The 13,429-nt window shown below is 35.2% G+C and overlaps 1 protein-coding gene across 1 annotated transcript in view; it reads right to left on the bottom strand.

The window, feature by feature from the left end:
- The window catches only part of LOC109542941, a gene marked incomplete in the record, with an annotated part of 24,866 nt that extends 11,483 nt beyond the window's left edge, over window positions 1–13,383 (bottom strand). The window contains 3 exon segments of the mRNA XM_048661752.1: window positions 2,150–2,345; window positions 2,442–2,577; window positions 12,979–13,383. Of these exon segments, the coding sequence (XP_048517709.1) occupies window positions 2,150–2,345; window positions 2,442–2,577; window positions 12,979–13,195 (549 nt within the window).
- Window positions 13,384–13,429: the final 46 nt, after the last annotated feature.

Below are 13,429 nucleotides of genomic sequence, written 5' to 3'. Positions count from 1 at the left end.
GCAAACAATCGACACACTTGAGAATAATCAAATAGAGAAGTTGCGCCGAAAAGAGCAAAACATGATGAAATGAATGGGAGAAGTATGTTTTTCCTCCATTTCCAAGTTTCACAAATTTTCTTAAACTCACAAATCGTCGTCAAATTTCAATTTCGTCATTTGAAGTGCAAAAAAGCAATAAAGTTGTCGGAAAATGGTCCTTCGAGCGGGACTGGAATCCTAAAAAAGCCTCAATACAAGGTAATTTCGCTACTCCACAGTCAAAGTCATTTGCAAAATAAAACCTAAAAGTAAAAAATTGGGAAAACATTTTTCTAAAAAAAAACCATCCAATAAAACCATCAAAGCTATTTAATTAAAAAGAACTAATCTAATATTAAAAAAGACATTTTGCGATTAGCAAACATTTTAATAATAAATAATTAAATATAAATAAAAATAATCCACGAGAGTTCTTGGGCACGAGCCGAATTTTTGGCTCCCGTCCAAAAATAATGATCAAATCAACCTTCACGGTCTGCAAATTAAATCCCCTTGCAGAACAGCTCATAAATGTGTCAATGACTTAAAATTGGCGAAAGAAAATGTGTAAATAAAATTGAGCAATCGCCAAGCTGAGAAAGATACAGAGAAAGTGCTGTCAATTAACCGAATACAATGAAGCATAATTTGGCAAATCATGTTTGCTGTCCAATAAGGTGCGCTCTGACGCCTTTTTCTGTTGATTAATGGCCTTGTTCTGATTTTCGGCCGGCAAACACTGCAGAATTTGACTTGCAAAGTGTTTATTAGATATGCTTTTAATTAATTTAAAACTAGTTTTGCGAGCGTTGATTTACTTAAGTTGTGAAGCCTCATGCAGATCAACTCATTGACGGATTTTTTCAGTTGATTCAGGCAATATCCAGAAAAAGTGAGAAAAAACCGCAATTAAATCAAAGACAGTTTGAGACAATCAAGACAATAAAACATCAATGGCATTTGAATGAAACCAGTTAAAATCAAGCTGGAGTTTTCCATTGCACTAAATGCCAAACGCTTCTTAGACGATCGCGTTTGCGAACTTTGGCAGCCTTTCAACTATTTTAAAATTGGAAATTGGAACTGGTCTAAAACAGTTTGTAAACAGCATTTTATATTCTATTATACATTTGTTAAAGTACACGGACGCCTATAAGTCAGTCCAGTTTGGTCGGAAAACTTGGATGCGTGTGTTCCAAGGGAACTTTCCAGACAGTTTCACATGTTCCTAGCATGGTTTTTTTTGTGCCAAATTTCCATCAAATGTGGAAATTTGTGTTCTCCAAATACATGTTTTTTTGCAAGACGTTCCTTTCCCAAAATTTATTTTATTTTCAGTTTGTCATCAGTTGAGAATCTTTTAAACATTTAATTTCATATTTGCAAGCTCCTTGTTATTTGTTTTATTTTAGTTCTGCAAACAACTTTTTATTGTGTACTATACCATTGACACTCGTTTAGCGTTGAAGCGTTTCTCGGCTTCTAATCCCGCTCGAAGGACCATTTCTCAACTACTTTAACCCGTTTTTTTGCCCTTAAAATGGGCGTAGCGCGCTTCCTATTGGTTCTAGAGCCAACGTGGGCAGGAGATTTTTTATTGATGGAATTTTTGCAAGTCACGGTTTTTTAATTAAAAAAAAAATGTTTATATGTATATTCTGTATCTGAAAAAAATTTCCGCTTACCACAAACATGAGTTAAAAAATTTGGAATATATTAAACAACAATTTGGTAAAATCGCTTGTCTGAAATAAAGGAACAAGAGTAAAAAGCAGAAAATCGAATGTTAAATTGATAGAAAAAATTGTATAAATGTTCCACCTATATTCAACGGTTTCAATTTTCAACTAAAAAAATAATCATCAATTTTCGAAACGGTTTTCTAACTTTTGCATTCAAACAAAGATATCAATAGAAATAGCTGAAGGAATCTGATCAAAATAAACAAAAAAATATAAAAAATGAGACTTCACAAAACAGAGAGAAAGCAAACCAACATTGAAACAATTCTTTCGAAAAAAGTGCAACAAAGATTAGTATTAGTGAAACAATCAAAAGTTTTGCGTCTCAAAAGCTTTGAAAGATCAATTGGATAAATATTTTTTTAATACTCCAGAAGTTTCCATACCTTGGCGCCTGTTTTTTCCCACAGAATCAAGTTCTCTCGATGCTCACTCGGCCCGGTAAAAATGACCGGAGTTTCCCGAATATCTAAGGCCCAAATCAGCTTGTTGAGAGCATCAATGCATCCATGGCCACAAAAAATCACCGCATCTTCATCTGAGGCGTTTACAGCCGTCCGTATGATTTCTCGAGTTTCTTGTCTAGAAGACCAACAGAAAAAAATCATTATCATCAAGCTCGAAAACACAGACAAGAATTGTTGTTTCAGTCAACAGCTTTTTTGGTAAATTCCTTACCTGAAGACGGTGGTTTGTAGAGACGAAATGCTTGTTGTAAAATGAGTGTTGCCATATGTTGGGAGTACTTCTCGTAGAATGTACTCTTCGATGAACTGGAGCGACCTTCCTGAGGCGGCATAGTCGCAAAAAACAACTGAAAAAAAAACACAACAAACATCAGTGTTTTAAATGTATATTGAAAAAGCTTTAAAAAAATTGCATTATTTTAAAATGTTGCCTGTTTTCCAGAAATTTCATCGTTAAGTAGGCGCAATTGAATATCTGATAATGAAGGCGAGCATCTCAAGACAGATATTTTTGGAAGCTTCTGGGACAATTTTTTGTTTAAACCACATTAGCATCAATTGCCTTCAAAGGTGTTCTCGTCCATTCTCGCATTTTGAGGTGGGCGTATGGTATATTTGACCTTTAAAACAACAAGTTTACACCTAGTTAATACTTGTTTTTCACGAATAATGCTGTATTACTGTACGCGTTAATGGTTTTTCAAATTATCAAGCTGTTTTAATTTGTTGTCGCCATTGACGTCATCCAGCCACCGGAGTTGGCGTCTCTTTTCGCAAAAACCTACTGAAATGACGCAATTAAACCAAAGACCAAATTGTGCTAAACAGAATATTTTTATAGCATATTCCAAAAAAAATTTCTAAAAAACTCCTCTAACACGATCGCATGGTTAAAACTAATCAATATTTACATTTAAAGTTGTTTGTGCAACACCAACACACACACAATTTATTGTATTTTAAAACAATCTTTATTTGCAACCCAAAATCGTTTGGATTGATCATCGCAAGGTCAGAGCCAACGCATGGCAATAAACAATGTAATAATTTAATCTTGGATCAAATTGTGCCAACACTTATTGATAAATTTTGGAAATTAATAATTTTGCAATCGGCTCTTGGCAATCGCCTTCCGAAATTTTCCAGGACTGTTTTCTATTTATTATTTGTTTGGTTGGGGATGAAAATCATCATTGTTTGCGGTTTGCCGTAGGAAATTTTTAGTAAAACCTACTTTTAAGTATTAAATGGGTTAATTTATCGAAGAGATTCAAGTACAGAAGCAAAAACGACACCGAGAACAAGCGAAAACGGCACGAAACGCATGGAACAAATTGAACATTTAACCTGCCCAAACAACTGATGTTTTAAAACGCCTCAGAATTATCCTTGAATTGCTAAAACGGTTTTTTGCAGTTTGAAATTTTGCTGCATGCTGCTTCTAGAATTATTTGAGAAACGGAACCAATAAAAATTGCTGATGAAATCCGATGATAAACCAGAAGAAATCAGAAGAAGTTTTGCCTGGCATCGGAAATTTTTGATGAAATAAATTGTTATTTTTTAAATATGAATATAGATTAATTTCACAAGCAAACAATACAATATTTTCGCTAATTTATTCTACGCCCGTTTACCCTTAGGATGCCTTTGAGAATTGAAATGCGTAAAAACAGAACTATTAAATCACAAAACTGCACTCATAAACTGTAAGGCAGTTAAAAACACTGCAAAACATTGAAAATTTATTGGCTTTTTTGCGATATTTAAAAAATTTAAGTCAAATGGGGGCAAGTGAATAATAAATCAAATGCATTTGTCCGATCGTGCCATAACAAAGCCATATATTTTTATTATCATTATTGCAACCAAACCGCGTATCAAGCGTATTGCTCCAAAGCTGATAATCCCATGTGGAAATTTTCACGATTGTTGTTATGAATCGACGTTTCATGAAACGTTTGTGCGTTTTTAAGTAACAGGAAAATTCCGTTGCCAGCTTCTGGCGGACTTTGTTTTTCTCAATGAATGTAGTTAAACACCTTGATTTCATTCATTTCAAGTCGTTAACGGGTTTTGCGGATTTTTCAGTAAATTCACTTTAGTTGAGAGTCTAAAGTATGTAGAAGAATACGCAATTGAACAAGAATTTAACTAAAGTTTCGGACTGCGGTATAGGCTGCTTTTGCGCCCTTCCACTTTCCTGGATTTTTTCTATCTCTTCAAAGTTCTCCTTATCTTCCTTCAATCATGTTCGGAAGGTTTTAGTAGAAAATTACCATTCAAAAGGAAGAAAATTTTCCCATTTTCAGGTTGCAACTTTGGAGTACTTGGGGATTTTTTGGGAATATTTTTAATGAGAAGGTTCTAACACAGTCTGAGACTCGATTAGCATTTTTTTTAAATTGCTGAAAAACTTTTTACAATATTCGTTTTCGTGCCTTTTGGTAGAGAAAGCTTTGGGTAGCCTAAGTAAGCTTTACAAATGAAAATTGTTTAGCGATTATTGGCAATTTTTTTCAAAAAAAGGCTACATTTAAAAATCGTCAATTAAAATGCGGCTTAGCTAGAGGGTTGCTATTTGAGTGATTTTATAAAGCAACTTTTATGGTCAAAAAATCATGCAAAAAGTTAGGAATTTCTGAAAAGTGTCTTAAGAAAAAGTGTAAAGTTTTAGATGTTTTGCTTATATGTCAAATTACAGCGGCCTAGCGGGACGAATTGCAGAGTTCTCGCCAAAAATAAACAGGAAAATGTATACTTTTTTGACATTTTCTGAAAAATTTAGGAATTTCTAAAAATTGTTTGAAGAAAAAGTGTGCATCTTCACGGGTTTTATTTTCGTGTCGAATTCCAGTGGCGCAGATGAGAGCGTTTTAGAATTATGGACAAAAATATATTCTACAGCTAAGGATTTACTTGGGGATTTTTTTGGAAATTTTTAAATGCGAAGATGAAATGTGGAATTTGCCTTCTCAGTTCTTTGACATGCTTTAAAAAAAATTCAATCAAAGTCGACACGAGCTAGAAAGCTTTTGACATGGCGATTTTTCACATTTGAATGCCATAAATAACTTGTTGTTCCAAATGCAAACCGATGCATACATTTTTGTCTTTTATTCCCAACATTCTGGGCATTTTTTGGCCACTGTTCCTTTCTCTTAATATTTTATTTGGTCCTTCTCCGTGTTTCTTTGTTTGGGCATAAACTATTACATCAATATCAAATAAATTCGAACGCTCGATTCCCTGGTTGCCCAACAGAATTAAGAGCGAAACGAATTTTCTGTTTTCCGGAAACAGTTCGACGAACCTTAATCAAAATTGATTGTGTGGAAACTCGATGGCTGCCCATTTGGGTCAAGGAAACACGAACGAACGATGAATGAATCAAGCGCTGCTATTGATTGGGTTCTGGCAAGATTTTTTCATCCAGGAAAAAATGTAATTATGTAAAAATCACAACAGGAACTGTGAAAAAGCCACTTAACGGTGTAATAATGTGTTATTGCCAATGCGGAAAAGCGCTGTTTATTTAATTGCGACTGCATAATTGGCCTATAATGCTGGAAAACTGTTCCGAGTAAATGCGTTTTTGGAGCTAGTCAGTTGAAAAAGGATTCTTGCGCAATCTCTCAAGTATTAAAGTAGAATTTTGCTTTTTTCTTCAAGGTTTCAAACCTGAAAATTTACCACCCTGAAATTGGTATGTCTATAAACTGAAAGAACAGGCGACTTTGGTCCAGAAGTGACTTTGGTCCAGACCCAAACTTGTAGTTTAATTTTGCTTTGAACGTTCAAATGTTTGTTGAATTATTTAGTTTCAAAACGTTTCCGGCTTTAATCTCGACGTGGTAAATTATTCCGGTTCGATATCGTCCGATTCATATTGAAAATTTGAATTAATTTGCTCAAGGAAAGCAATGGATAAGTCAAATTGTGTAGCGTTCCTTTTAGCCTCAACTTTGCAAACACTTTAATTGATATGTAATGGGATCCTTGTTATTTAATTATCTGGTCGCCTTGTTGACAACAAATACTTGAGGAGAATCGCGTCCCATTTGACGACAAAACCGTTCAGGAAATGACCTAAATATAGCAGGAAATCGATGAAAAACTGCGTAATTCAATTCGGTTTGAAATGGCTTCCACCCCAGTTTTCCCTGGAGTTAATCAGGAAAACAGTGCAATTTCTGCTGGTTTATCTTCACCCAGTTCCCGCTAACGCGGTTTGCTGTTATTTCAACTGCAGTTGCTTCGTTTACGACGTTTCAAATATCTTCAACAAAGTTGTTAATAGAAACGGCTGTAAAACGGTTATAATTAGAGCGACTGCATAAGAGCAAAATAGATTATTTCTAGCGTTAATGGCTGGATTTTATGTTGCGATTATTGGGTAGGTTTTGGCTGCAATAGCAAGTCTTTTCCCAAAAACCAGCGTTTGTTTCATGCGATAAGACATTGATTGTATAACATGGTCTTGGTGCCAAACAAGGTAAATTGGTTCAGTGTTTCCACGCTAATTGCGCTCTCGATAAAATGGGGAAGAGAATATCTAAATGTCAATGTTCTAAACCGTTATAACAAGACAACTAGTTTGCCTTCATCGAACGAGGATATGAGATCAATTCAACGAGGATCTCGTGGTTTATTCTAGTTTAAAGGCCCAAATGAAACCATGTTTGTACGTCTACAGGCAGACAAGCGGTTCGCGGAAAAAATCAACAAAATGATCTCCCCAGTGGTGAATTGCTGTAACAACTGTAGATTGTTATCAAGTAATCCCAAGTTTGTCTAGAGTTCAACGATTAAAAACTGATGAAAGTGTGGGTCGATTGAAGCCAGCTTGTCTATTTTGCCAATTTGCGTAAACATAATTATCCGACTTATGTGTTTATCAAAAGCGGCAAGCACAAGCAGACCGCTTGGAAACAGGCAACACATGTTTGGAATTACCAAACGTTTCTCATTAAATAATTGATGGTGGTTCTGGTGCTCTTTCATTATACACGCGCAAAACACTGCAGGCTTTAATTTAGTCCCACTAATAACAAAGTTGTAATCAACTGAAACAAAGCCTTTATAAAAGATAATTTGAATTTTTTTATCATAAACACAAAAAAATCCAACGCTGTCTATTGCGTGCAAGAAGGCGATTTTATTTGGGACTATAAAACTCAGAACACGTACAAGTCCGTGTGGCCTTTGGCTTCGGTAGTATATAAATAAAACGTTGAATAACTCCGTTGGTGTTGCGTCACAGGTAAATATTGGTTCGAGGCTTGAGCGAGTTCCATTAAAAAGCCAAAAACAATTAGGCTCACTAATTCTAACTGCTGACAGTTAATCAATTGAGTGAAAAATTGCTTCGTTGGTATAAATCCACAGGCAGAATTGCAATTTTTTAACGAATTTTTGACTATGTTCCATTTAAGTTAGGAGTTAGTTAAGTTTTTCAAAAATTCGCCAAGGGAAAACCAAAAATTCTTGATTGCGACCCATAACATAATTCGAAAGAGAAAATCGGATGCTTTAAATGAGGAAAAACCCACTTGATTATAAAGTTTCTGGGAGTTTTCACGATGTTTTCAGCTACTAAGGGGAAGCGATTGGCCGTTGGTATAGATAGACGGATTTTAAAAAAATTGTCAAGGAAAAATCAAACATTTCTCAAGCCTCCCCAGACTGTCACTCGAAAGAGAAAATATTCAGATTTTAATGAGGAAAACCTCACTTTTTTGTGGGAGTTTTCAAGGTTTTTTCAGATACTAAATCGAAGAGAATGGTCGTTGGATAACACGGATTTTTCAAAAATTCGCCAAGGAAAAACCACAAATCCCTGAATGCGGCCTATAACATCACTCGAAAGAGAAAATCGATTGGTTTAAGTGAGGAAAAACTTACTTCGTTAGAAAATTTCTGGGAGTTTCCAGGATGTTCCATTATTGAGGCGAAGTGATCAGCCGTTGGTATAGATAGACAGATTTTTCAAAATTGGACAAGAAAAAGCTAACAATCCCACAATCCAGCTCATAATATCCCTCGAAAGAGAACATGCACTGCTTTAAGTGTGGAAAAACTCACTTTTCTAGGAAATTTCTGGGTATCTAGATTTTAGATCTAGACATAGATTAATCTCATGTGACTTTTTTCACTCTTCTAATTACCGGTGTCTCCAATAACCAAAACATTCATGGAAAATACGATCTTTAAGGGCAGAAAGATTAAACGGTCGATAGCCCTTTTCTGTGAAATAAATTTGAGATATACGACCGATATATTACGAAGCCAGAACTGAAAGCACTAAAAAATCGCGTTCGGTATTTTCTCTTTAACTCCTACAGTTTATAAGATATTTTGCTCAAATCTTTATCATGGGCTAATGTTTAGACCCTTGACCCGCAGGTAAGGCGACTGGTTGCGGAAATCTACAGGGTGTTATTTTTTTTAGAGGTATACTCCTTTTTACTTCCCGAACTTTTTTGTGGTGCGCCACTGACATCGACCGAACATTTTTTTGAATTTGTTGTTCAATTTAAGAATTTTCTCATCTCTTGCAAATTGTTCGTATATGTCTTTGTTTTCGAGTTATTTGCACAAATATAAGTCCATGTAGGGTTTCTGAGTGATTTTACATGAATCTTCTTATAATTTTTTTGCGTCATTTTGTTCACATTTTTTTGTGAAAGAAACTAATTTCATAATAAATTGAAATATTCGTTACATTTTTGTGTATTTTTAGTTGGATTAGCTTACAGCCGATAAACCTCAATTATTGTAAATTAAATTAAAGTAAAAAAAATAAATTAAAAAAAACTGCAAGAGATCAGAAACGTCTTAAATTGAACAACAAATGTAAAAATGTGTTCGGTCGAAGTCAGTGGCGCACCACAAAGAAGTTCGGGGGGTAAAAGGGGGTATGCCTCTAGAAAAACAAACACCCTGTAGATTTTCACAACCAGTCGCCTTATCTACGTTAAAAATTGGTCCAAAATATCTCATAAACGGTAGGAGTTAAAAAGAAAATACCCTGAGAAAGAGACATAAATGGAAACTCGATTTGTTTTGAGATCCTCTACTCGCCCCTGCTGTGTAGAGGAACACAGGTTCATAAGGTTGTGAATCACCCTGTATAAATTTTCCTTCCGACGAACGAAATTCAGTGATCATAAGCAGAAAATCTAGGCATAACGAAACGATAATTTCATAGAAGTAAAATAAATAAACAAGTTAACTAAAATTCGTCCCAAATAAAGATTTTTTACAGCACTTTATTCGTTTTCGAGTAGATGAAGCTCTCGTTCCTTGAGTCATTTACTATCAAACTAGTATTTTCCTGAACATAACAGAAACCACAACATCCTTGTGTGTGGTCACGGTCAAACATTCGGTCCGAGAAAACGAATATTTTTTCTCAAAATAAATAACATGATTCAGATGTATTAATTTTGCTTTCGATGTTCGGCCAAGCATCGGATTGAAATATTTAAATCAAGATTTTGAATGCGATTTAAGTTTCGCTCCCGCGACATTGAGTTTATTTGTATTTGTTTAAAGATAAAATCCAAGGATGAAATGTGGTTGTATTTTTCGTGTGTCCAAAATGCGTCTTTAAGTGGGAGTAAAAGACGAACTTTATGGAGGAAAACCAGCCCATATTGAGTAAGTTCCAGGAAAAGGGATGACATCATTCGAAAAAAACAAGCCAACCAACGTGCTCGTTCATGCAAAGCGTGTTTGAGAAATTAAAACATAGATACAGAAGCACGCAACTTAAATATGAAACTCCGAAATTAGCATGAAGGTGGCAGCTTTCTCACGGAAAATATACAGTAAACTTTTGCGCTGAAAACATTTACTTCTTGAAATTATTCCCTGAAAAACCTTCTTCGCAAGGGCAGTTTTGCTTGAATGCTGTATGAATTTGGTTTAGTAAAATTTTGAACAGCCTCTGCTACACCAAAATCACGTAAAAAATTACAAACAAGAACATAATTTCACTAAATATAAAATTACTTTTCAGCTTAAAGTATTAAATTGCAATCAGTCTGAAAATTATGTTTTTGTTATAAAACAAACCCAAACATTTGCTAATTTATTTGCAGTAAAGAAACTGTTTTTGGCACCGCCGAAGCCTCAGTTAATAAAAGTGTATTTATGAATATTTACAGTCGAGTTAGTAGTTAATTTTGGATAACACTTGAAGTGTTACAAAACTTTAAACATCGGGCCCTTGATTTCGCAGGTAAGATGGAATAAACAATGATCCCATTGAGAGTTATTAAGTGACATCTTCGAAATTATGTAGCCGTGAAAGTGGGTGAAGCAATAAATATGTCGGTAAATATTTATATTTACTAAAAGCAGCAACTAAAGATTGATAACAGCCTAATCTAATTCATCAATGATTGTGTGTTGTTTCGACACTAATCATCGGTTACAATGACAAACTGTTCATTATGTAATGCACACGGCGAGCCAAATTTTGGTGTTGCTTTTAGGTTTTGATAATTTTAAAGGAAAACGTGCAGAAATGTTTAAAATGTCGTAGATTAAACCGATGGAAAATCGCTTAAAATTGGCCAAAATTATGCGTTATTTCGAACCTGAAGCCTCTAGCATTCGAGCATTTCGAGACATTTTAAGATACTTGATGTTTGATGAAAAGTTCAGCGTAAAATCAGAATTTTTAATGCGTATTTTGTAAGCTCAATGGACTGCTTTTGACCTAAGAAGCTTCTCAACACGCACAAGTAACAAGGAAAGAATCGTGACCGATCAAAATTTGATTCAAATCAGCCAAAAATATCAATTATTTCAGATTCGAAGCGTCTACTGTATTTTTCAATGAACGCTTCGCACTTCTTACCCCTTTGTGACCAAAAAGATTTAGAATTTGAGGCATTTTGAGGAAAATATGGTTTTTTCGCATCTGAAGCTTCCAGTGGGTTTTCCCATGAGTTCGTTCGATTTCCCGCTTCCTTGTGATATAAATCGAAATCTAAAATGTACATTTCACATTCGTGTTTTTTTTACTTTCTTCAATTAATTGATTTAGACGTAAAAAAATCGCCCGCTAAAGATCGTAATTGGAAAAATTGCCTAAAATGAGTCGAAAATGTCGATTCTTTCGGATCTGAAGCTTCAATGAGTTCATTGAATTAATCGCTTCCTTGAGATAAAAATAACTCGGAATTTGATGCACTTTGAGAAAAAAAAATTCCTTGAAAAAATTGACCTCCACAATTGGGAAATTTTCGATAGAAATCAAAATTCCACATCCGTGTTTTTTGAGCTCAATGGATTGCTCGCAACTTAAGAAGTTTCTAACAATGTTTGAGTCAATAATAAGAAAAATATCACCAGTTAAAGATCGTAACTTTTTCCATATGCGAACTGTGTAGTGGTTCGGGTTGATCCAGGTTATTTTGCCCTCAATTTCTACTCAACTGGAAAAAAATGACAATTTGGAAGCACATTGGCAAGGCCATAGTCATCTGCACCAAAACCTAATCTTGGTCAAAGGCCGAAATTTCAGCCGTTTCATAGATAAATAGTATTTTACGAGGCAACATGAGTAAAAAAGTGCCAACTTGCCTCACTCCCATACCGATCTCATTATCTGCTATTTGAAATATTACACCTAGTGGCAACAAAAATTAATTATTAATTTAATGACATTCTCGATTTCCTTTAAGGCTGTTATGATGTTTCTGAGATGTTTGCTTTCCTGTTATGAGATAAGCGATAATGTTTGTTAAAATTTTACGGACATTATCAGTCTGCAAACAAGCGCACATTGTTCGACTTGTGAAAAACGATATCGCGAATTGTGAAAACTGCCCTTGAAAATTTATGTTGATAATCACTCTGCAGTAAGCAAAACTGCAAATGTACAGTTATGCGTTGAAACTATGCAAAGTGTGCAATTTTCCTTGCAATGCAACACGCTACATGATTTTTTGCTTAATCATCTATGAGTTTGTAGAGAATTTCACACACAAAATGCAACACTTGGATGGAAGTTTGAGCTAAATTTAATGGAATGGAATAATGGGAGAAAAATAGAGACATTTATTTACTTACTAGTATATGATTCTGAATGAAACTGGATATTATTATTCTGCATATTTTCTTTGTATCTCCAATTGATTTAAGATTTGGAAGTAAAATCTGCTTGAGCAGGCAACATTGTTTTGTTGCCAGTGATGCCCCCAGAAAATAATTTTTATTAGCTCGATTTGAACGATTAAACTTTGTGCATTTTGACACTGAATTTGTGCCAAACCCTACGGGCCCAACACTGGTAAGGCGCGGAAAACTTTAGGTAAAACAGTGTCTTGCCCTCCGGGGCTCGGCACAACTTCGTAAGAATACATTTTCTGGCTTGATTTTGAAGATAGTTTGAATACATGCTGAGCCTATCGGGGACGACGTGGGTAGCCTGAAAGACTCGGCAAAACTTTCTAAAAGAAAGCACTGAAAAAATATGCTAAAATTAGTGTCAATAAAAAACTTCCATTGAAAGAGACTTCCATTTAATAAACGAAAGTCTGCGCATGTTTGACTTTGCTAATTATGTTTTTCGAATCAGTTTATCCATTTTGGCCTTTTTTCCAGTCAGAATTTAGAATTCGCACCCATTTTTCCCTGAAACCGCAATGCGACTAGCGGGCACAAAGAACAAAAGGTAAGCTTGCCCAATATTCAAGTTCAACGTGCATTATGATCGTCCATCATTTTCTTACCTTTGCGTCGTCCAAAAGGGCCCAAAAAGGCGTTACTCTTGCCCACAATATTATCGTCAATGTACTTGATCAATTTGTTAACATCTTCACTTTTTTGCTTCAGCAAATTGTTCACTGACCCACTCTTTTGCCGCGATGATCGAATCGGGTAATCTTCCGGAAAAGGGTACGATTTTCTATTGCCGTAGGACTTTCTGATGGTGGCGGTAGTGGTCATCTTACCATGGTAGGACACGTAGACGGCATGCGGCTGCGAATTTTAAATTTTGCACCAATTTCCGGCAAAAAATCACGAGCTTTTAACGTAAAAATGAGACGAAACCGATGAACAAAAGCACAGAAATTACACTGATCGGTTAATCGTGGGGATCAGGTTGTTGGTTCGTTGCAGGAACTCCACTCTTACTCAGTAAGCAACACTGCACAGACGCAGCAGGAAAATCAATTGAGA

The sequence above is a fragment of the Dendroctonus ponderosae genome, unplaced genomic scaffold (genome assembly GCF_020466585.1).
Source record: "Dendroctonus ponderosae isolate FM_Combo_2020 unplaced genomic scaffold, Dpon_F_20191213v2 Dpon_F_20191213_1, whole genome shotgun sequence".
Taxonomy (NCBI): domain Eukaryota; kingdom Metazoa; phylum Arthropoda; class Insecta; order Coleoptera; family Curculionidae; genus Dendroctonus; species Dendroctonus ponderosae.
Note: the sequence above shows the minus strand (reverse complement) of the source record. Positions and strands in the feature narration are given on the sequence as shown.